At 39.0% G+C, this 23,494-nt stretch overlaps 1 protein-coding gene across 2 annotated transcripts; it reads right to left on the bottom strand.

Moving 5' to 3' along the window:
- Positions 1-5,033: 5,033 nt before the first annotated feature.
- On the bottom strand, positions 5,034-23,409 carry LOC140946417 (dynein regulatory complex protein 1-like). Of its 2 annotated transcripts, XM_073395531.1 has the most exons (24): positions 23,212-23,409; positions 23,024-23,117; positions 21,131-21,243; positions 20,913-20,964; positions 20,512-20,568; positions 20,309-20,383; positions 19,746-19,793; positions 18,393-18,482; positions 18,007-18,093; positions 17,225-17,347; positions 16,519-16,593; positions 15,035-15,099; positions 14,836-14,895; positions 14,664-14,738; positions 14,407-14,553; positions 13,479-13,570; positions 11,784-11,923; positions 10,806-10,895; positions 10,027-10,291; positions 7,669-7,747; positions 7,523-7,576; positions 6,759-6,912; positions 6,060-6,104; positions 5,034-5,185 (listed from the first exon to the last, which is right to left on the bottom strand). In XM_073395531.1, the coding sequence occupies exons 1-24, from the start codon at positions 23,325-23,327 to the stop codon at positions 5,117-5,119; spliced, it is 2,265 nt and encodes a 754-aa protein (XP_073251632.1). In that variant the 5' UTR covers positions 23,328-23,409; the 3' UTR covers positions 5,034-5,116. The 2 variants fall into 2 exon arrangements, with proteins under 2 accessions (XP_073251632.1, XP_073251633.1); XM_073395532.1 differs by lacking the exon at positions 23,024-23,117 and having other exon boundaries at positions 23,212-23,351.
- Positions 23,410-23,494: the final 85 nt, after the last annotated feature.

The raw sequence follows: 23,494 nt of genomic DNA, 5'->3' as shown, positions 1-23,494 counted from the left end.
AATAATTTGTGCCGAGATCCACAGTCTCAAAAAAGACAAAACTGCGCTGAAAGCCCACTTTGAAATAACCGCAGCATAAACACGTTTGTAGGTCACAAGTTCCTGATATCTGAGGTGGAGGTAGATAGCCAGAAATCTATCCAAACTTAAAAGGGTTACTCCGAAGAACGAAGCAAAACAAAACAGATTAAACGTAAAACTAAAGAATTTGACAGTTATGTTATAAGCTGGATTGTTTTCAGTTTTTTGCTCCATTATCATGATGAAAGACACAACACGCGAAGGCAGCACCATCAAACCAACACCGAGATCAGAAACAGCCAGGCTTACGAGCACAGTTTTTAAAGTTGTTGGTAGTGATGAGAGTTTTGTTAAAGCGTAGATCGTTAAACAGTTTAGCATGACAGCGGTGTAAGATAAAAAAGCGTTCAAAACGCAAGCAGCGATGTATGACGAAGTATTGTCTTCATTTTCCATTGTAGATTTTTCAGTTTAAGAACAATAAAGGAAAAACGCCGAGAAGACTGTTAGCCTCAAAAAGCGAAAGGTTTGATCAACGGGCTGCACCGTTTCTGCAATTGAAGAACGAACAGCAAAGGCCACAAATGTCAATCCAGTGTTTTTAAAACGTTGGAGGTTGAGGAACTCCTTGACTTGAACCGGAACTCTATGCCTCGTATTTCACTAAATTTCAATATGAGTAAACCTATCGAACATCCCATTTTTATATTGCTGTCTCTACCAGAGGGCAAGAGTGTCGAATTCCTGTTATGATTGGTCAATAACCTGCCATCTTGACCTCGCACGCTTGGTAAATAACTCATAAAAATGGGCTCAAATTAATTTATTCGGTTCAATTTTGACCGTTGGTCATTTCAAAAGCTTAGATTAGTAATGGTAACAGGACTGAGTGGAGTCCAATTCGGTCTGTAATCATAACTAAAAAAAAAAATTCTCAAATCTGATTGGCTATCAACTGCCCTGATTTCAGTCTTAATAGCTAAGGACAGTTTAATAGGACAGTACGAGACATCACGCGTGCGCTTAAATGGCTTTTTTTTCACAGCTGACAAATTGAAAAAGACCTTGAAATTTCTTGTGCTTTGATTTAAAAAAAGAGCCTTATATATCACCAATTTTGTTAAAGTTATGAGTAACTGGTAACAGAACTTCGTGTCATCCAATTCGGTCTGTAATCATACTCGTGATTAATCAAATCGGACTCCCGCGGATTTTGTAAATCACTCGTATGATTACAGACCGAATTGGACTCCACTCAGTCCTGTTACCATTACTAAATCATAACTATAACAAAATTCTCAAATCTGATTGGTTATCAACTGCCCCGATTTAATAGGACAGTACGCGTCATGCCTAAGTAATTGGGCAGTACGCGCCATCAGGCGCGCGCTTGAAGGCTTTTTTTTTTTCACTGCTAATAAAGAAAAATCTTGGAATTTCTTCTGTTTTGATTTTAAAAAGAGCCTTATATATCACAATTTTTGTTAAAGTTATAATAAATTATTTTAGTAACAGAACTTCGTGTCTTCCAATTCGGTCATGCCATGTAATCTTACTCGTAATTAAACAAATCGGACTCCTGCTAAGCGGTCGTCCGATTTTGTTAATCACACGTAATTATAGATTTAGCCAGGACTAAAAGCGAAGCTCTCTTTAATATTTATAGTTTCCTGAAAGAAAATATAAAATTGAGCAATTTTATAAAGACAGGGTGAAAATAACGACAACGGCAAAAAACAATAACAATAAACCTAATAAGCAAAAAAAACAACCTTGCACGTGCAGCACACTTTTTTCTAATTAGCTAAAAAACAACTTTGCACGTGCAGCACACTTTTTTCTAATTAGCTAAAAAACAACTTTGCACGTGCAGCAGACATTTTTTGTACATTTCCTTGCCGTTCCTTTGCACGACTCAAACGTGAAACTTCTTTTAACTTCCTATTTACACGTTATATGGAGGAAATGCTTAAGTTCCTGTTCACTCTGCTTTTCACGGCCGCTCAATTTCACTTTGGTAGCAGCTAGCGTTTCTCGTTTTCTAACCGCCGCTATATAATTTTCAGGTTTTTCTTCCAACGAAATTGGTCTCCGTTGTTATTTATATCTCCCTTTAGCTCTTTCCATTTTATCTAAGTCAATGTAGACATTAAAATTAAGTGGAAAGAAAGACTCGCTTTTTTTGTTTTTTTTTCTCTCTTTCTTAAAGTCCGGGCGGCCATCTGATTTACCGCCGACACGAGTGAGTTGCTTGAAATGCAAAATTTCACCTCAGCTATAACATACGCCTCCCCCGACGGGCTGACGTCTGACTCCCTTCCCCTTCCCCCAGCGTCTGTACGGACGGGAGCTCGTACGCTGACGTCTCATAACCAAATTTTCTCGGATGGATAGATTACCAAATTTTGTTAGCTAGGGTGCGCCGCTATGATTAAAACGTAAATTAACGAGCCGGAGACTTTAAGTCCATTTATAAGCCCTTCTCTTAAAAAGACAGACAAGGATAGCTATATCACATCTTTAAAACACACCTGAAAACAGAGCCAAACCGTTCTTTTTTTATTATATCCTTTACTTTCCTTAGACTACCCCCAATGCAACAATTTCTCTACATCAAAATAGTCACTAGGAATCGGTAGCAAATGAAAGAAGGCCGTTTTTACAGATCCTCGCAGCAAACAAAATTCATGAGTTATGGTTTCTTCACTTTATCTACAGCAGACAAAACATAACGTTACAACAACAGCTCACAAGGCAATTGCTAAAGGAATCAAGTAGAAAGCTCACGACGGAGTAAACATATCGAGTTCAAATACTTTTCGAAAAAACATGTGTTTGTATATTCGACAGCCTCCAGTTTAATTCAGCCTGAATGTCTTAAAGTCGACATAACAAATTAACAGGTTTTTCTATTAAATGACTAATTGTAGCGTAGCCTTGCGGCGGTTTTAATGTTTTGTTTTGCGCTACTTTGTGAATCGCTTTGTTCAATTACCAGCTGTTTTGTTTTTAGGGATATTTCGACGAGTTTTACTTCATTTTAATTGGTCTTAATTGCTTCAAATAACAAATAATGCCTTTAGCACCTGTCCTTTAGGTTCCTTGCCCACATTTAATGGGTTTTCATTAAGACTCCTTGTTTTGCTGTCAAACAAAAAAAGGGTATCGAAAGCTCCGCATCCATGGTAATGTTTTCTTATCGTTTTGTACCGTCTACACACCGAAACACGTGTCTAGCGATATGCTTTTAGGCTATTCTCGGATGGGTCCGATAAGTAATTTCTGGTTTCAGAGACTTTCGCGGCTAAAAATGTTTTTTCATTATTATTTTCCATTATTTGTGAGGCCAATTTATTTAGTTTTTAAAATACTTGTTGTTATGGTAACCACTTTATACGATGATACAGTAACACTAGTCCAAGCCATTCCAATTTTCCTCTCGGGATTATTTGCGGTCCATTTTCTAAATCATTTGCGGTGTGGGGATCATTTACGACACTAGTGTGCTCGCTTTAGTAGCGCAAGCGATACTTCCGTCTATTCTCACGATTCACTAGCTTGTAAACATATCATTTATGAGTGGCTATAATGTGGCGTTTCCAAAACCTTCGGTTTTGCCCCTCCACATAGCCTCATCCCAATTTTGGGGACTCTAGTTTGGAGAACGCCCTCGAAAACCTCAATTATCGCTTTGGTGTCGAAACTAGACAAAAACACGCAAAACTATAAGCGTTTACAAACGGCCCCACACTTGAAAAGTTTATTTCCACTGACGCTTTTTCGGCTACGCACGTTAACCCACGTAAATTCTAATCACGTAAAATAAAATAGAGGAAGGATAAAAAGTGCTGAGTTTAAACGAGAAGTTGAGCGCGGTTCAACTTTTTACGCTTACATTGCCTCTATTTTATTTGCGAACGAAAATTTTACTCACGTACGCACGTAAAAATTACGCGACACTGGAAATCAACCTTAAGTGTGGACGAAGTCTTAGCGCTCATGTATAATTTAAACACGGCGAAAAGTACTATATTATTCCTGCATATCATTGTTGTGGATTAAGGACACCCCGGCGTAGACAAGGAACGACACGGAGTGTCTTTTGAAGGAGAGCGAACACAGATCTCTCGGGAGGCCGGAAGGGGGGGGGGGAACTGGGCCGTGAAATATGGCGGACTCTCTTACTCTTTACTGACTGCGAATGAGGGGCTGTTTAACGCAAAAGTGGTTTAAATACTGATGCAAAACCAATCAGGGGATAGCTTGGGGTATACATTCCCTTTTACCTTGATATACATGGAACTAATGACTTGCATAATAAAGTATGTTTACTAGTCTTACCGAACTGCAAAATCAGATGCTCCATATTTCTTTCTTACTAAAAGTGAATACAGCTATTTCGAGAAAAATTGTCGAAAAAATTGCACGCGACAATTCCGAAAGGTATTGCGGGTGGTTTTGAGTTCACCGTTTTTCAAAGAAATTTGTATGTTTGCGAGTGCTGAAGGAAAGCAATAAAAGTAAGTTCGACAGCTGCAATGTCGGCAACAGTGTATTGAACATATCCCATATTACCTTTCGAGAATGTCGCGTGCGCTTAAAACAGCTGTATACAGGGGGGGTGGGGGGAGCTACTTCCCATACATACTCTTAAATGAATCCAAACGATATTCTCAAAGGTTGCAAAGGGATCATCATGGGTCTTGCCAGCCGATTTGAGTACTGATCATGCGCATTACGCCAAAAACAAAAGATCAACGGTTTTTGAGAAGGAGCAAAAACATGGCGGTCGAAGGCGGGACTGTTTCTCAGTATTGTATTTATTGATTTTATCAATGTCGCTTTTCAGTGTGTGGTTTCTCTAATCTTTCGATGTCCTCGAGCGGTGAAACGTGTCCAGCACGCGTTGGTTTAAGAATTTACACGGCTGCAGTGACTCTCGCTTGCGTTGTGCAATTTCAGTACCAAAGGACAAATGCGATATGCGAAAAAAGCAAAGAGGAAACAAGACGCCTTATCCTCAAAAAGCAACGATTTCGGATTTAATAAATATGATACATCTCTACAGAAAAACGACACGTCATGTAGCGTTCATTCATTCATGTTCCTTTGAGAGTTCTGCTTGAAGTATTCTTGTTGGAGGTATCTCCAGTTCTTGGTTTACCTAAAAGTAGTAATACAAATCTAGTCACTTCCATCATAGTGACTTAGCTGCTTACAGTTTGGCATAGCAATTTTCCATTGGTAAGACTAATGCTTGAAATAAAGAAAACACAACAGACGTAACCAATGTAAGTGTGAGTGGGTGTGAGTGGGATTTAAGAACAGCTAAGGAAACGTGTGTGATTGGTTTAGCCTTAGATAATGGCGCTCAAGTAAAGCCGTCTATTTGCTCCTCAAGGAAAATCGCTTTTTGTTTTAGAGAAAACTACGTCAAGTAAAAAAACATGTTCCTCATATCCGGATCTAATATTGCTGTCGTTTTTCCCCCAAAGAGGGCGTCTAATGAATGTTGAGGATATGCCTTGGACAAGACGCCCACATAAACTAAGGCCAGTTTAGGGGCAGAGGAGCTCTTCTGGTTTAGAATTTAGAATTTAACTCGGCGATAACCGAATCCACAACGGAAACAAGCAACTTCTTGGAAACACATATGTTGGCTAAGGTTTGCGCGTGGAGTCGCTAGGCTTTAAAAACATGTAAACGTCAAAAATTACTGAAATGTGATTTTTTACAGTCAAACCTCCGCTAATGGCCACCTCTCTTCAACGTCCACTTCTTTTTGTCCTGGCGGACAGTCTATTTGTTGACTCTACTAAGTTTAAACCTCTCTACAACGGCAGAATAACCTCTTAACAACGGCCAGTGTTTTCAGCGACTGACAAAAAAAGTCCTAACTGGTCACAAAACACTCCTACCTCCCCATAACGGCCACCTCTCCACAACGGCCACTTTCTTTTGTCCCCAAGGTGGCTGTTGTGCAGAGGTTTGACTATAAAAACTAAGACGATACTAGGATAATGCTCAGTACTGCTTACCCTAGAGTTCACATACTGATGGAGTAACATCCTTAGCTCAGCGTTCTGAAGGAACAAAAAGGAAAACATTTGTTAACGAGGCTATGTCTAGTCTGCTACACAGCCGTTTTTAGTGTCGTCACGCAACGCTCCTCCCCACAAGCGAGGGACAGGAGTGTTGCGTGACACGCTATTTGCTATCCTTCCACCCTAAAACGTGTCTTTCGCATAAACTGAATTTCAAAAATAATGGTCGCGTTTTGTTATTTAAGAATTTATTCAGGTATTGAAACTGCTTCCTGTCGTTTGTTACAACGCATGGCAAGGATGGACATGGATTGAAACTTAAAAAGGAAGCAAGGTAAAGACAAAAAAAAGAATAGAATCCTGGATTAGCACTAATCTGCTTTCCAGGAACCGGGCCCTGGGTGAACAGAGACAAAGTGGGGTAAAGTTTCTTGTCGAAGGAAACAACGCGACGGGCGAGGCTTGAACCCCGGACCTCTAGATCCGGAATTCGAGGTGTTACGATCGTTCGGCCATACACGCCTCCATTACGTTTTTAGCCTCCCCCGCAGACGTTCTTCGGGATTCGTCACGCGTTCCTGCCCCAGTGGGGCAGGAACGTGTAACGAACCCCTAAGAACGTCTGCGTGGGAGGCTATTACGTTGTTATTTTTGCATTATTTTACGAATTTTGGATTATACCACTGTCCTCACCTGTTGTCTGAGGGCATCTGTTTCTTGTATCAGTGATGCCCTTTCTGTTAACACTGCCAGATATTTCTCAAACCCATCTAGCAAAGCTGTCCATACTCGCTCTTTCTTCACGTCGATTACCGAGGACATCTTTAGCCAAAAGCTTTCGTCAAGTCTGTAGAAATAATCAGAATGATTTAAACAAGTTCATTTCTCATTTTAAAATGTCACGAAATGAGCAACACTAAAATGCCGCCTAGATATTATGCAAACTAAGGTTAAGGATTTAAATTGCCGGTGAGGGGAAATCTCTATTTCTTATAATCTCGTTGGCTTCTCGGAGATTTCCCTGCCACAGTCAACTTCCCAGCTGTTAATCTATTTGATATGCTTTTCCCGATACTTACTGTAATTATTTTGCGTGGCAAAAATAATAAAATAAAATAAATAACCTTGATATTATTGGATTTTTTAGTAGATTATTATTATTATTATTGTTATTATTATTATTATTATTATTATTATTATTATTATCAGTTTGAATTTATTTATCAGTTTGAATTATTTTTAGATAGTTTTATTTTTTTATTAACTTTTTGATGCTTTTTATAATTGTTATTAGTAGTTTTTAGATAGTCATTTTACGACAATTCTCTTTCGTACACAAGAAGAATGTACATAGGGTATATATTTTAAAAATAAAATAAAATAAATAAATAAATAAATTATTATTATCATCACCATCATTATTATAATAGCCAAATCAAGAATAAAGGTATACGTACGTTGTAATTCTTCCAACTTCAGTCCCAAGCTTTATACTTTGACGCTTAGTCTCCCTTGAAAGAAAACAAAAAAGATGCGGTGACGAATCTGTGTTTTTCAAAGTGGAAAAATTAGGATTTTGTCCAACTGAAATAACGACACTTACTTTTGGGGCTGGCGGTTTTCTTGCACAAATTGCCTTAATGATTTAACAACTTCGTTCGGGTGAATAAGTTGTGTCATTTCTGTAAAAGAATTAAGAAAATAAAACATTCTTATTTTACTTCACGGAACAGACCCAGAAAGTGGTGTAGAAACATTTCAACATACCTTAAAACCACCAGATGTATTAGCCTGTAGTGCAGGCGTTTTATTTTCCATGTAAGCGTACATAAAGTATAGTGTATTGCCTTATTTGGGTGGGCCGGAAGCTCTAAGAACGGCTCACAGGATTGGTTTAGAAAACAATAAATAGCCCTAACCAAAACAAAACTAACAATGAACCCCAACTCTGAAACAACAGAGCTTCGGGCCAACAAGAACCTATCAAATTAGAGGCTCTAAAGAGGTTCTGGCCAACAGCCTTATTTGGCAAATGCCATCAGTCGGTGGGTATATAGCCTGAGAAGTTGGCGGTTTAGAGGAGTGCAGATTAACTTCTGAGCGTTGTACTGTTTTGGCGGCGGAGCCGCGAGAAGATTGGGATCAAGTTAACTCGTAAGAAATTATCCCCGAGCATAGACTGTTCACAGTTCCCCATTTTTTCGTAAAATCGTCAGGATCAAGAGCTTACCTGTTTTGGAAGCCATCTTTCACATGTACCGAGGGGGCGAGCATCGGGGTTTAACCGTCTCCATTAAGTAAATTTGACACTCATCCAAGATGGCCGCCCATAACGCAAAGCGCTCGATCTCGACGATCTTACGGAAAAATAGGGGACTGTGATTAAACTACCCCGCGCATAACAATCCCGCTAGCTATGCAGCCCAGGACAGAATAGGGCTGTAAAAAAAACGCCCTCTTCAACTCTGACCATAACCTGAGTGGATGATAGTACTCGCGTGCAACCAAAAACGTCCGATGCAGTTTGGTAACGTATATTTCACCACATACCACATAGAACTTACTTTGACAAAATGAAAGGAGGCAGTTTTAGAACATTGTCTGTTATGCCGAATCCCAAACATTTTTTAAACGGTGCTCAACGGTGGCCTGACAGAGTTCGAGTCCACGGAAAATAGGGAGTCACTCAATCTAGCCTGTGCGCAAAATAATCTTTATATTTTTGTATTTTGCTGAAAAGGTAGAAAACGCAAAACAACAACGGCAACAAAAAAAGCCAAGTTTGTGAACAGGCTAGTTATAGTCGTCAACTTCACAATTGATTGCTTCCTCGTACCTTATCAAAATATTGTAATAAATGCTAAATTTACTTGCTGAATCAGATTCTGAATCGAAATAATTTGCCTTCAGAATCTTATTTATCAGGCTAATGTAGGCTAGTTTGTGAAAAGGCTTGTTACCTTGTAACCTCGTTGGTTTTCAAAATATTGTAATAAATGCTAAATTTTCTAGCAAATCAGATGCTGAATTGAAAAAAATTTCTTTCAGAATCTGATTCATCAAGCTAATGTAGTTCAGTGTTATAATCGTCTACTTTACAATTTATTGCTTCCTCGTAGCTTTTCAAAACATTGTAATAAATGCTAAATTGTCCTGTTAAATCAGATCCTGAATTAAAATAATTTCATTCAGAATTTGATTCATCAAGCAAATGAAGGTCAGTGACTTCAATGACTCTTTTTATACCACTGAATGGCTTTTATCTGTAACCTCGTTGCTAACATTTCCATATGCTGGGAATTCAAGTTATTTCTGCGCTACTTAATTTCCCAATTCTAATTCTGTCTCCTCCTCCTCAGGCCCTTCGAATTTCACTCGGAGGCGAGTGGGAAACTCAAGTGACTGGTAACGAAACGCAAGGGACAATGGGAAGGAGAAGGAAGAGAGGCTACTACTTCCCACCTTCCCTTGCGCCCAAATTTTCATCGAGAGAGAGAGAGAGACGTCTGGGTACGAGGCAGGTTCCCGGCACTGTCGCTTAATAGGGGGCTTAAGCAACGACGACGGTGACGGAAACGAGAACGTCGAAAAAGCAATTGGTTTACTGAGACTAGCTAAACAACATCCTTGTACGTGCATCAAGCTTTTTGGTACATTTCTTTGCCGTTGCTGCACGAGTACGGCGTAAAATGGCTAATTTCACGTTTTGTGGAGGACGTGACGTGACTTTCTTTTCCTTTTTTCTGAACTTTCAGACAGTCTTTCTGAATTGAACTCCAGAAAAATTTGCCAACATTTGACGAATTGAGGGAGATGGAATAAGAGCGAAGAATTTTGAAGCAGGGCGAATTTACTTTTTAAGTGACGTTTTCGTCGCCGTTGCCGTCGCCGTCGCCGTCGCCGTCGCCGTCGTTGTTGGTTAAAGCTCTCCAATGTTAAAGGAAATCCGTGGACACGTTACCTGACAAATGAGCTTTGACTGATGATGAATCACTGGCTTTGTCATCTACGCTGTAAACAACAGAACCTTCGTCATCTTTCTTCTCTGCCTCATCCATCCCGACAGCTTTTTCCTCCAAACTTCCTTTCTCTCCTTCCACGTCTTCCTTCTTCACATCTTTCTCGGCTCCTTGCGCCGCCTGCTCTCCGTCCACAAGCCCGGGAACTCTGTTTAGGAAGTAGCTGGACAGTAGATAGATGTCGTCCTCTGTATCTACACCCATGGCCTTCATTAGACAGGAAGGGTCACTATAAGATTCTGGAAAACTACATACCTATCCATCTCCCAACCCAAAATTTTCCCTTAAGTCAGAGGCCCAAATGTATGGTTAGGGGCTCCTGGTGAAATTTAGCTTGCGTGGCTGGCAGTTTTATTTGGCGAGTGTTGCAAATGAGTGAACCCGCGAGACAAAAAAGAGGAGTCTGCAAGAAAAATGAAAACCGTCCTTTCCGCTTCTCACGGCTTCGCCACTCGCAATAACAATATATAAAAGAACAATATATATATATATATATATATATATATATATATATATATATATATATATATAAAACATGCAAAACAGTATGAAAAAAATGAAGGCTACAACACAGTGTGCTACCATGCCATTCAACTTTGACACAACATGTTGAGCGCATAACACCATAATGAATGAGAAATTGTATATTGGGGGTGTGTGGGTGGGTCGTGGGTCTGGCAGAAGAATCTAAAAATTCCAGACTCCGTAACAACTTTCTTACCGCAAAGATGGCGTCAAGCTTCATTAGCGACTGCTCATCTCTTTCAAGAGGTGCAAGAAGTTTGGTTAGTTTGGACTCCACAAGAAATCCCTGTAAAAAGAATGACAGTATTAAACAGTATTTTAAGCCCTCATACTTATGTTCTTCGCGTTTTACTGTGCAGTCCTTTCCTATTTTTCGGTGGAATGACCTTTAAAATTTTGCATCCGGAAGCTGCTAAGCGGTACTTTTCGGGGGGAGGGGAGGGGTGGCGTGCGAAGGTTTTTCCAAAGAAGACTTTTCAGGAACATGCTCCTGATAATTAATTATCTGTGCACGGAAAACTAGCGTCTTTAAACGTCACCCCGTGTGAGGGAATACGAATTCCGGAACCCAGAAAATGTTGGCTTGTGAAATCTGGAATCCAGTAGCTGGAATCCGGAATCCAGGGCGTGGAATCCAGAATCCAAGACTGTCTTGGATTCCCTTACACGGCGCGATTAACAGGCAGTCTTATTCTTAACATGGGTTTAGGACATGCTAAGAAATTCAAAGAAACCCCCTCACACGATCATAAATACCCTGTTTCATGACTGAACGGCTCAAGAAGACATACCCGATTGAATGGTGCGTAACTACGTAAGTTCTTTTTAAGACGGACACCCGTTGGCTGACCAGCATAGTAGAAAATCAAAGAAAATGGCTGAAAAAAGGTACGGGCCGACTCCATGTGTCCGTATAAAGGTGGGGTTTGCCTTACAGAGAATCGAAGGAAATGACCGAAAAACGTGAAGGACCCTTTCTAGGTGACCGTTTTAGGTTTTTGTCTGCCTTGTAGCAAATCAAAGAAAATGGCTGAAAAACTACAGGGACCAACTCTAGGTGTCCGTTCTAGGGAAGAATGAGGGAATGACAGCAGTTTCAGAAAACTTAGCTCCACCAGGGAGGGTGGGGCGATGTCCCTCACCCCACTTGTGGATTCTGTGCGTATATACTCACTGCCTCATCGCAGATCAGCTCTAGTATAGCCTTGATCGTTTTGGATGACAACCTTTTTCCCTGACCGATCTGTCCATCTTGTTGAAATTCTCTAACGCCTGAGCCTTGTTCTAGATCATCCTCTCCTTCATCTGTTCCAGCTATAACACAAACATGTCAAGTGGAAAAGTAAAATTAAAATGTTTGTCAAACCATTTTACATCATACGCTCACTCTAGTTAACACAACGATGGCTGTGTACAACGATGATGATGATGATGATGATGTTGATGATGATGATGATGTTGATGATGATGTTGATGATGATGATGATGTTGATGTTGTTGATAATGATGTTGATGATGATGATGATGTTGATGTTGATGATGATGATGATGTTGATGATGATGATGATGTTGATGATGATGTTGATGATGATGATGATGTTGATGATGTTGATGATGATGATGATGTTGATGTTGTTGATAATGATGTTGATGATGATGATGATGTTGATGTTGATGATGATGATGATGATGATGTTGATGATGATGATGATGTTGATGATGATGATGATGTTGATGTTGTTGATAATGATGTTGATGATGATGATGATGTTGATGTTGATGATGATGATGATGATGATGATGTTGATGATGATGATGATGATGATGATGATGATGATGATGATGATGTTGATGTTGTTGATAATGATGATGATGAAGTCTTTATTGCAAAATAACACCCACAAGCATACGTGCGAGTTTAAAAATTTATATCAGAATAATGTATACTAAAATACAAGATGTAAACTGAAAAGCTAAATAACAATAAAACGACATCTATTAATAAAACTGATTGCTTGAACCTTTCAGTCCTAACAAGCGGCAAAACTTATACTAATCATGACTCCTGTCTCTTAGTTTCCGCGAACGCTTCATGGGGAGAAGATCATTTAAACAGTGATTGTCAGTGGTCACCTTGTTCCAAAAATCCAAATCCATTTGTCGTATCAAATCAGTTATAGGAGTGAACTTAGCAGTATAGCCATGTTCGACTGCACGCTTACAAAACCTATCTATAGTATCTGAGAAAGGTATTTATTATTTTGCCCAAAATCAAGTCCAAATATTGTCCGTCCCAAATAAAACGTACGAAATTAAACTGCCGGATTTTTGGAGAGTTAAAGTGAGAGTAAAATAGACCTATAATATCAATACTGATGTGACCTGAGTTTCCGACTGCAAGTAGATGTTAGAATAACAATTATAAAAGGAGCAGTAAAGGGTCACCTACGCGATCTTGGGGGTAGCAATGAAAATTAACGTGTATTAAAAGTTTCGTTACTTAAAAAGAGGCAAAAACCGCAAATGGTCCTACAGAGTTGGTGATAAATTGCAAAATTTCCTGCTTTCGATGTGTGTACAAACCCATAAAAATTTATGGCCAATTCAAAATCCGAGATTTCTACAACCAAATCGAACAAACCATGCAGCATTTTATTCGCTTCTTCAACGGCTAGTTTCGTCAATGCTATCAAAAGTCAAAATTTAAGTGGCGAGAGGTAAAATAGCGCGATAAAACACACATACAAGTATAAAAGCAAAACTGTTGGAGTGCTGTACAACAGGTCAATAAGAGCTAGTATCACTCGCAACAGGTTAATAAGAGCTGGTATCTCTAGCAACAGGTCAATAAGAGCTGATATCATCTAACCTCCTGACATGATCTCATGCGCCATCTGAGTAGCTGACATTTGTTTCCTTTTGGGTCCAGCAGTTGACTCCACTGGCCTGTTCATAAAATCTCTGTAAAAGAAGTACTACATCACCGAAAAACAAGCAGCATTATCAAAGCAGACACTAAGCAGTCTTAGCGAGGTGGAAGTAACTCAAAAGTTGACATTACCACTGGGCTGATCCAGGTAAAATTGGCCGAGTTATATTACTTAGCACTTGCTCAAGCAATTTGGTTGAAGATCTTGCACAAACATTCAAAGATTAAATTTGACTTTCTCGCAGAAAGACCCACAATGAAGTTTAACCAAATTTTTTGACTGTAGTCTGCGTGGCAGGCGTTTGAAAGGGAAGGGAAAGGGAGTGTAGAAAGAAAAGCATCACCTCCAATGACACCCAATATTTCCTGAAGTTTCCACGCAAAATTACGCGAACTAATTGACTTTTCAGTTGCCTCCGCTGTGGGGAGGGGACTGAAGCAATACGACTTCCCTAAAAACGCCTGCGCGGGAGGCTACATCCGTTTAAACTGATCGGAGCTTATCTACTAACTTTCCTACGATTTTGCGGAAGTTGAGTTTTCCACATTTTATTCCCAAAATATTGCGATTTTTCTTTGCATTTGCTTTCGGTATGGAGACAAAACTTCCCTTAAAATTTTATAAAAGCACGGCGACTCCATGTCATCGGACTTCGATTAGACCCATCAGGGTAACTAACAGTTTCGAATTAGAAGAAAAAGCCACCTACACCTTCCAAGACGACCAAAGTTCCCCTAAGACATCCAAACAGATAAAAAGCTGGCCTTAACTTACAAGTCACGGAACTTAAATAGGTGATTTTGCTGCAATTGATGACATCGATGGAATGTAGTGAAAATGAGACACAGGCCATTAGATAGTACTTACAGATCCGGGGCTTCCCACGGCAACCCCAGCTGTTGCTCATGTATAATTCTATCCTCCTCTAAAACACTGTGTACCAGTTCCCTGACTTGCTCCTCATTCATGGCCCAGATGTCGTGGAACTTCTTTTGATCTGTCGTTTGGAAATGTCTGAAAAGGAAGGTCAAATAGTGGTACTGTCCTTTATTCCACAAATAGGGAAAGAGTATTGCTCATAGAAACCCAAAATTATAAACGTTAGCGGAGAATATTTTTCCCACCTCGACTTTTTCTGAAGTTCTCTAAACTGCTCAGTAATTCTCTTGTAATCATCTGTAAGAGCTTGGTTGTCTTCCCTACCAAAAAGCCAATGAACAGACACTTAGCCTTCTTAAACCCAAGTTTAAATTATACTTTCCCAAAAACCACTGACAAGTTGTTTCACAATTTTACCTATATTGCTTTTCTTGCTTGGCTAATTTCTGTTTTAAGTTATTAAGCACATCCTGGAGCCTGAAAGAAAAACCACAAAATTTATTATAACAATTGATGATTTGATGGAAGATCGTCTAATAACTTTAACTATCAGATACAGAGTGCACAGAGGGTCAGGACAGAGTGTAATATTCTAATATTATTAAAGAATGGAGACCTAGTGATCTTCCGCTTCTGCTGTGACTTTGTTATCGTGTTTTCTTCATCTCGTTTCTTCAGGACCTAAAACAAGTCAAATAATTTTTTTAGAAATGACTGTGAGTGAACTTGATTATGTGGGCCTGACCTTTTAGTTAAGGGCCATTGTGCAGTGTAAATTCTACCTTGTTCCAGGCGTTCAGATAGAAGAGTGCGGCAGTCAAATGGTGGGGACCGAGTTAAATCGTAAAAGGGGAGAAAAAAAGGAGGGGAGAATTGGGCGAGAGCAAGGGAACGCCTGTAAAAAAAATTCTTAACTTTGAGCACCCTGAGCCTCCCCTTTTCCTATTTCCCCCTCAATTTTTTCCGGCGCTCTACTATCTGAACGCCTGGAACAGGCTATGTAAATTGCAAAGATGTTGTCAGTGTCTGTCTCCAATTCACAGCTGAATTTTATTTATTTTTATTTATTTATTTTATTTATTTATTCCTCCAATTCCTAGCTGATACATAGTTATGTAAATATAACTGAGAAAAATAATATAGTAACAGATAAAGATTTACAATGGAAAAAAACGCGTAAAACAGAAATACAACACTCAAATTGAATTACATTGTATATTGGAAGGAGAGGAGAGGGGCACATCTAGATAAACTAATATTGTGCCCCTTAAAGTTATGTATAACAAAGGACTTAAGATTATTAATAAAAAAGTAAAGGAAAAATGACAACAAAAAACGCGGCCATCATGCTCGCTGACCGCTGACCAAATTCAGGCTTGTTACAGCCACGTAAGACGAAGATTTCCTCAACTTTTGATTATAATGTACTCTTGAAGATTAACATTCTAGAGAGTTTGCGTCCCAAAAAACTAGCAGACTTTCCTGTACGGTAGTCTGTAGTCCCCTAGGCAGCCATTTTTGGTGTTGTTGCATGACAACCCAGTAAATGACTGCAGAGGAGAGTTGTGATAGACAGACTTAAGACTTGTAGATTTTCTTACTGGGCATTACTACTCTTAAAGCTCACTTGCCCATGATGGGCAAGGCTCCAACTAAATCATTTGCAAAAACAAGCGAGCAAATTGGTCCTGGACAAGCCTTAATTCATTTTTTGTTATTGAGCTCTGCTATTTTAAAATGTGACATGATTGTAGGCTAGCAGCAAGCTAAGTCAAGTATCAACTACCAGTATTAAAGTCAGTTAGTAGTTGGAAAAGACTGCAAGATACGAGTGAAAGATAATGCCAGATCGGGAACTCCTAAGGTGGAGTAGCATACCATTTTTTGACAGCAGTACATGTGTATGTTGTAGTACCAAAGTGCAAATTGAACTACAACATGTACACTTTGGACTCACAGATCAGAATTGGAAGGCAGAATGACAGTTAACGCTATTCAACCAAATTAAATTAGATCACACTCTTTAAGCCAATAAACAGCATTTTCCTTAACATCAGAACAGCTTATAATGAGAAACAGGTTTTACATCATTTGACTGACCTGAAAGTTGTATTCAAGTTTTTCTTGGTTCAGCTGGTATGTGGCTTTCATCTGCTGAAGCTGCTGCTCCAAAATCTAAACACCAAGAAGGAAAATAAAACTCACCTTCACTCCTGAGTAGTCTAAATCTATTGAACAAAACTGTTTTTCTTTTGAACTGCCTGTGACACCAACTAAAAAACAAATTTCCCATGCATTCACCACCCTTTAAATTCACCATAATATTGCTTTATATCATTGTGTATATAAAATACATATGGCCATTCCAGTCCTAGCAGTATACGCAAGATGTTTGTCACAGGAACCTAGCTTAGTGGCCTTAGCTTCCATGAGTCTCCTGTAGCTCTGTGGTAGAGCATCCATCCTTGGAGACTCAGGGGCAGTTAGTCTAGTAGTAACCAGAAGGTCCTGTGCCCCCCTCCCACCGGTACTCAGATTTGTTTCTTCCAGGCTGCCTGTGTCACTGATGGAAAAAACAGCTTTCTATAATATGGATCATTACTTGACAAGTGTACCCACAAAATACTTAAATGGAAAGGACAGTAAGGAATGGACAGCAAGGTTGAGCTTTATTAAATAAATTAAATTGTTGAGAACCTCCCAAAATTAAACCTACGGGATACAAGGTAACCGCTACTTCTATTTTGTACAAAAACATAAACATTCATTGTGATGGAGATTTAAATGGCAAACACAGGAGACCCACCTGTACATCCGTCTCCAGTTTGATCTTCACCATGTTGTACTCCTCTGCATCTTGAACCCTCAAAGTCTGCAACTGATTTTCATGATCTTCAACTCTTTTACGGCGTGACTCCATATATTCTACCTACAATATTATACAAAGCAACGAATAGGTCAGCAGCCAGTTGCAAACCTTGGACAATGGCGTGTCTTGGATTTTGACGAAATTTTTCAAAAGAGTACCGGGCCTGTGGAACGTGAATTTCATGACTACAACAAGATTTCCTGTGATGGTGAGTACTGCTTTCTTTGTTTAAAAGCAATGGTTCTAAAGCTATGGATAAGATTTGTGCCTAAATTGGCTTCACCTCTTGTTAATGTAGTATGACGTGACATAAAATAATAATATTGCTACAGTGAAAGGAAAATAATATGACAATTGATGCACTCATACTCGCATTTTTAACTCATCATAACTAAAACTAAAAAAGTGGTGAATCAATAGTACACCAAAATTGTTTTGCAGCTCAGGGGTCACAGACGTTACTTTTTGGGCGAAGAAAAATTGAAGTATATAGGTAATAAAGTGTTGTTGAGGGGGGAAAAAAATGAAGACTGGAAATACTATACGTCTGCATTCTCGGGCAAACCTCTTCCTTGCAATCCAGCCCCTATGAATTTTTACCATTAATACAGTGTGACAGGTGCAGCCCAGATGACTGTATAGAGGCTCATGGCCGGATTGGAGTGATTGCCAACCAGCACGGGAGTGAAAGGAAATGTATAAGAACTCTCAACCAGTACCTCTTTGTCGCGTCTCTGCAGCATGGAAGTATCCCATTTCTTTCTGTTGTTATCAATCAATTCAGCCCTCTCAGTAACAAATGCTTTCTGCAATTTAAAATGCCTTCTTTGAATAAAACCATTTCCAATAACTTTGTTTCTACCAAGCCATAACAATTCTGTTCATGACACCAGTCAGTTACAATGAGACTACAGTTAATTATAATGTAGGTATGCAGTAGCCTAAGAAAAATTATTCTTTTATTAACCCTTTTTAAGTGTATACCATACCCAGTATTTTCTTTTTCATTTGAAGCCTACCGTTTTTTATACTTTTTTTTCTTATTCCTAGGTTTAAATTTTTCTTACTGATGGTATATTGATGGTCAAATCTGTTAAAAACAAACCTCAGTCTGTGTTAGTTCTTCCCTATAAGCTTTTGTTAGCTGTTTCATCTGTTCCTCCATCCTCTCTACCATGAGGTCAACATCTTCAGCCTGATTAACAAGCACAAAATTAATAAATGAACACTGCAACAATGAAATGAAAAAGTAATCACCCCTACAGTGATCTATACATTGATCAGAGAAATTGCAGTTGAGCCTATAAAAGAAATTTTTTTGACAAGGACAAATTAAATTACCCAAAATCAATCAATACAGCGCTAGCAAGGGCACTTTTATCGATAGATGTGCTAAGTTTGAAAGCGACAAGCTGAAAGCTAATGGAGATACATGTATTATCCTGCAAAGTGATGAACACTACGTGGAAATGTTTGTAACACTGTGAAGCAAGGTGCGGTACATGGTAATGCAATAGAAAATCAGGTACATGATAGCCTTGGATATGAAATCAAATAACATGGTTCGTACAACTTCAGACAAACAAATTTCAAGGACTTTTCAAGGACAAGTTACAGTTTTCAAGGACAAAGGTTTATTCAAAAAATCGGCATTCTTTATCCCCCTTTGGAACACCTTATTGGCTAAAAAACATCATGGAGTTATTTATGACTTTAACTTTTTCAGCGACAGTGTGGTTGATCACATTATTTAGTGCTGCTTTCTGCAACAACACTTTGCAAAATGACCAGGTTTGACTTGCAGTTGCATCTGAGGTACAGACATAGCATTTGAAACAGAGAAGAAACAAGGCAACAACAACAGCAACAACAGTAAAGAAACAGAAACAAAATATTGTTCAAGCACAAATATGTTTCATGTAGGTTCTATACATTTAGGCTCTTACACAAAGGATGAGCCAGATTTTCCTCAGCAAAATAATCTAATTTTTAAGAAAAGGGATGCCTGGCATAGACAAGGTAGTGAATTTCAAGGACTTTTCAAGACCTAATAAAGAAATCAAGTACTTTTCAAGGACCTTAACCAAATTCAAGGACTTTTCAAGACAACTACCACAATTCAAGACCTTTTCAAGATTGTATGAACCATGAATAAAGAAATGACCCCCATTGTGATAATAGTTTGGGAGAAAGAAAAATCACTGAAAACACTTCTTGAGGCTTGAACAGTCTTTGCCTTGCCAATCAGTCTTCCGTCATTGAAAATTTCTTCCAGGCCTACATTGTATATATCGAAGGAAGGATCATTTCTTAAACCTTATTCCAAATCTTTACATCATGGGTGATTCACCATGCATTTATTCCCAGTAAGATAAATTATATGTACTTACAGTGCTCTTAGAGAAACAAACAAGGAAACCACAATTTTTTTCTTGGTGTTTTAAAGAATAAAACTTACAGCCTTCTTTAAGTCTTTAACATACTGGTCATCTTTGGACTTGAGTTCCTAGAAAAAATGTATAACAATATAAGAGAATTTTTACTTTAAGGATATATTTAACTCTTGGGTTGGGAGTGGGGCACAGACTTTATAGCTTGTATTATTACAGTGCCAGATCCAGACCTTGAGATAAGGAGGGGGGGCGGTCATCCAGACCCTTAGATGAGGGAGCAGGGGCTGATCTCCAAAAAAAAATTTTTTGGCCCTTTGGGCCTCAGTTTGGTCTAAAATGGGGGAGGGGGGGGGGGGCTGGGCCCCTCCCCTGGATCCGCCACTGTATTATATAGTGATATGCTGTTGGAAGGGATGCATTTTTGCCCTTGCTTCCCTAAACAGAGTATCTTACAAAGGAGAAGTGGAACTGTGTAGTATTTTTTTCAAGGCTCCATTTTTGATCAGTGACATTTCTTTATGAATCAAGTCTCAATAAAGTTTTTTATAGCCTACAGGTTGTAACCAACTTTATCAACAATATTATTATTTAAATGGATAACTAATAAATTAGAAACAAGCTCACAAACCTGCTGGAAATCATGGATGAGCTTGTTCTTTTCATCTATCATGCTATCGCACGCACCTTTTTGTTCCACCAGCATCTACAAGGTACACGTATGAATAAGTGCACCAATCAAAAAAACACCATTCTACACTCTTAGCCCTTTCAATGGTCAAATCAAGATACTGCAATTCTGCTGTTGCTAAATTCATTGTGATTGATACTCACTCCATTTAAGTCCTGTGGTATTTCTTTAGAAAGAGCATATTCCCATTTTTTGGTAACCTGGTAACAGGAGATGACGTAAAACAGTCAGCATGGCAATACACAGCACACAATCACCAGATTTTTGGAACCTTACAACTAAAATTCTAACAAATCAGTGAATCAAAAAGACATTCATTTTTAAATAATTATTCAGCACATAAAGGCTAATAACAAGCTACATGTATAAGTGCACCTTCATAATGTGTTTGTAGAGCTGAGGGTGCAAAAATTCAGTTAGAGACGAAAGAGGTGAAAGTGGCAACTGCCACCTTGTGTTTAGAAATCCTCAGGAAACTACTTAAAAAAACACAAAACATTTTATGTAACAAGACTAAAAAGACTAAAACAAAACAAGAACTTACCTCCTCAAATTTTTCTGTAGCAGATTTTGCCTCTGCTTCCAGTTTCTCATTCCTTAAAAATAAGGAAAAAATAATAACAAAAAATCATTACAATATTGCTTCTATCATCAATTCCTGAAGAAATATATGAAGTCTAATAGAGTTGCAAGTTAAGTTATAAAAATAGTTGTACCACAGGGGTCAATTCTAAATAATTTTTTGTGAAACAATCGAGTAACCTTTGTCTCCGTTGTTCTTCCTCTTCCAATCTCCTCATAGATTCCCTTGCATCAGCTGCAACATGTACATTGGTCACTAGTTCTGTGCCATCAGATTTGAGCTTGACCAAACGCTACAACCAGGAAGTCAAAAAACCATTATCATAATGTAACTAATAATTACCTGTATAACCCAACTTCTTTGAATACTCACTGATGCTGTCAGAAGTCTTAGTACTTTTGCTTGAATTTGCATTTCACATGTTTCAACTCACTGAGACAAAACAAGTGCCAACACCCACCAGTGCCATCAGTTTGCACTTTATTTGCGAACTGATTAAAGCCATAAAATAAGCATCTTCAAGGAATACACTCTTGTCTGTCCCCTGTGGAAATTCCAGATGTAATCCCTCATGCCTTCGAATTCCAATTCTAAGTATCTCCTGCCCCACACCTTCGAATTTCAAGTTCAACCCCCCTCCCCCCAACACTGCCCTTGGAATTACAAAAAGCCATCCGTGGTATGGTAAGGATAGTTTTTGGAATCACCCATTTAGCTGTGGTAATTCACACATTTTTTAGCTTTATTTTCTTTTTTGCTATTGCTTCATTGGCACGAAACAGCTCAAACCCGTATCACTCCTTCAAATCAAGTACAATCAAATAATATTGACTTCACCTGAGTTGGAGAAGCGATACAGAGCTGTCACTGAGATTTCTAGTTGCTCGATATATGCAATTTAATAGTCAGGCAGGATCAAAAATCAAACAGCCGCAATAAAAGTTCTTATTGTTCTGTTTTCCTCTTGTTTCCTTTGAAACTTGCTGGGGAAATCCTTGGCCCCAACCTTTCGTGAGAGCTCTGACAAAAGTTACGCTTAAAACCATCTGCTTATAAGTCTTTAAATTGTTGCTTTGAAAAACGTTTATAAAAATTTTGTCACAATGCTGTTAAGAGTCTCACATTGTGATGGAGCAAATCCTCAGTTGTGGGAGAGATAAATAAAAACTGCACTAAAATCAAATCACCATTAGATCTTACAACAAAAAGCATTTTCCAAAGAAAAAGTCATCACATACGTTAACATACTCTCACGAATCACTCAGTAGCCCGAGTATCAGCAATTGGCGACAAAATTGTTGAGACATTGTACTCAAATAGGGTAACTTCTGAAGCATAAGAATCCACACCCCTCCCCTGTCCCCTCCATTCAAAGTTGGAATGTTTCTTGTTTTCTAAAGGTAGCTCGAACAGTGGCACAACATTGCATGGAGGGGATGGGAGAGGAAACATTATCTTTTCCCTTTTTGAAGTCCGGAAAACGTCAAAAAGTCAATTTAGGTCAAAGTGTCTCAACTCATTTTGTTGCCGATTGAGGTCTCCCTTAGGGCTTAGGGGAGAGGAGATTTTAGACGAGGGATGGGGAGGTAGGGGAGGGAAGAAAGAGGAGAGGTTTCTCTCTCTTGGCTGTTCACTTCACTCTTACTCCTTTTCCTCCAGAAATGCCTGGTACTTAAAAAAATCACTCAGTTCTGGTTCAGAGGCCGTACTTTATGCGTGCCGAACCTAACTGAATAAGTTTGACATGGAGCGACACTGGTGCAACATCTTATTCAGATGGTGCACCGTGTGTCAAGCCTACGTTAAGTTCGACAAAAGTTCAACAAACTCTGGGGAACTTAACGCTTTTCCGCACCAAACTAAAACTGCCGTACCAAATTGATTCAGACCGACGCCGCTCTTTTGCCGTACTTAATTCATCAGTTAGGCTCCGCACATGCACATGAGTGGAGTGGCATCTCAACCGGGCCTTAATGAAATGTTTATGTTCATCAGTATGAGGATTTCCTTGTCTTTTGAGTCATTTTAACGATAAAAGTATTACAAATAAATACACTATTCATGTCAGTCACCTGCCGGCTATCTTCCATTTGTTTTCGACTTTTGAGTGCATCTTTTTCCGAGTCCACGGGCTTCTTTTTTGCGGCATCTTCCCCACTTGCTTCTCTAGACGTTAAAATTACATTAACTAACTTAACAATGGTACGTAATACACATAAAATACAAGTTTAACGGACAAATAAGATAAACTCAAGGCAACCTTTTCGCAGCTTCCAATCGTCTCTGTATTCGTATTCTTCGGGCTGCTATACGTTCCTCGGCAATTGCGGAGTCTACAGATGGGCCTTCGTCCTCCTCTTCTTCATGCGGGTTCATGTTTTTAATTATAAAGAAAAAAACTAACAAATTTTGTCCAAGAGCTGTCTAAATCTTCTCCAACTCTTATTTATGTTGCAGCGTTGCTCTTGGTAACCTGGTGATCTAAAACTAGTGTCCAGTCTTTTTCACAACACATGACCCTGGGTTCCCGGGTTCCAGTGCCA

This window comes from Porites lutea, chromosome 8 (assembly GCF_958299795.1).
Source record: "Porites lutea chromosome 8, jaPorLute2.1, whole genome shotgun sequence".
Classification (NCBI taxonomy): Eukaryota; Metazoa; Cnidaria; class Anthozoa; order Scleractinia; family Poritidae; genus Porites; species Porites lutea.
The sequence above is the reverse complement of the archived record's forward strand: the minus strand, read 5'-3'. Positions and strand labels throughout refer to the sequence as shown.

What these genes read in the sequence shown, in the direction of transcription:
- LOC140946417 (XM_073395531.1), bottom strand. Translation starts at nt 23,327, where the DNA reads ATGAACCCGCATGAAGAAGAGGAGGACGAAGGCCCATCTGTAGACTCC. An exon ending in CTACAGAAAAATTTGAGGAG is followed by an intron (nt 20,569 to 20,912) that starts GTAAGTTCTTGT and finishes TCCTGTTACCAG; the next exon opens with GTTACCAAAAAATGGGAATA. An exon ending in GAACTTCAGAAAAAGTCGAG is followed by an intron (nt 14,554 to 14,663) that starts GTGGGAAAAATA and finishes CTTCCTTTTCAG; the next exon opens with ACATTTCCAAACGACAGATC.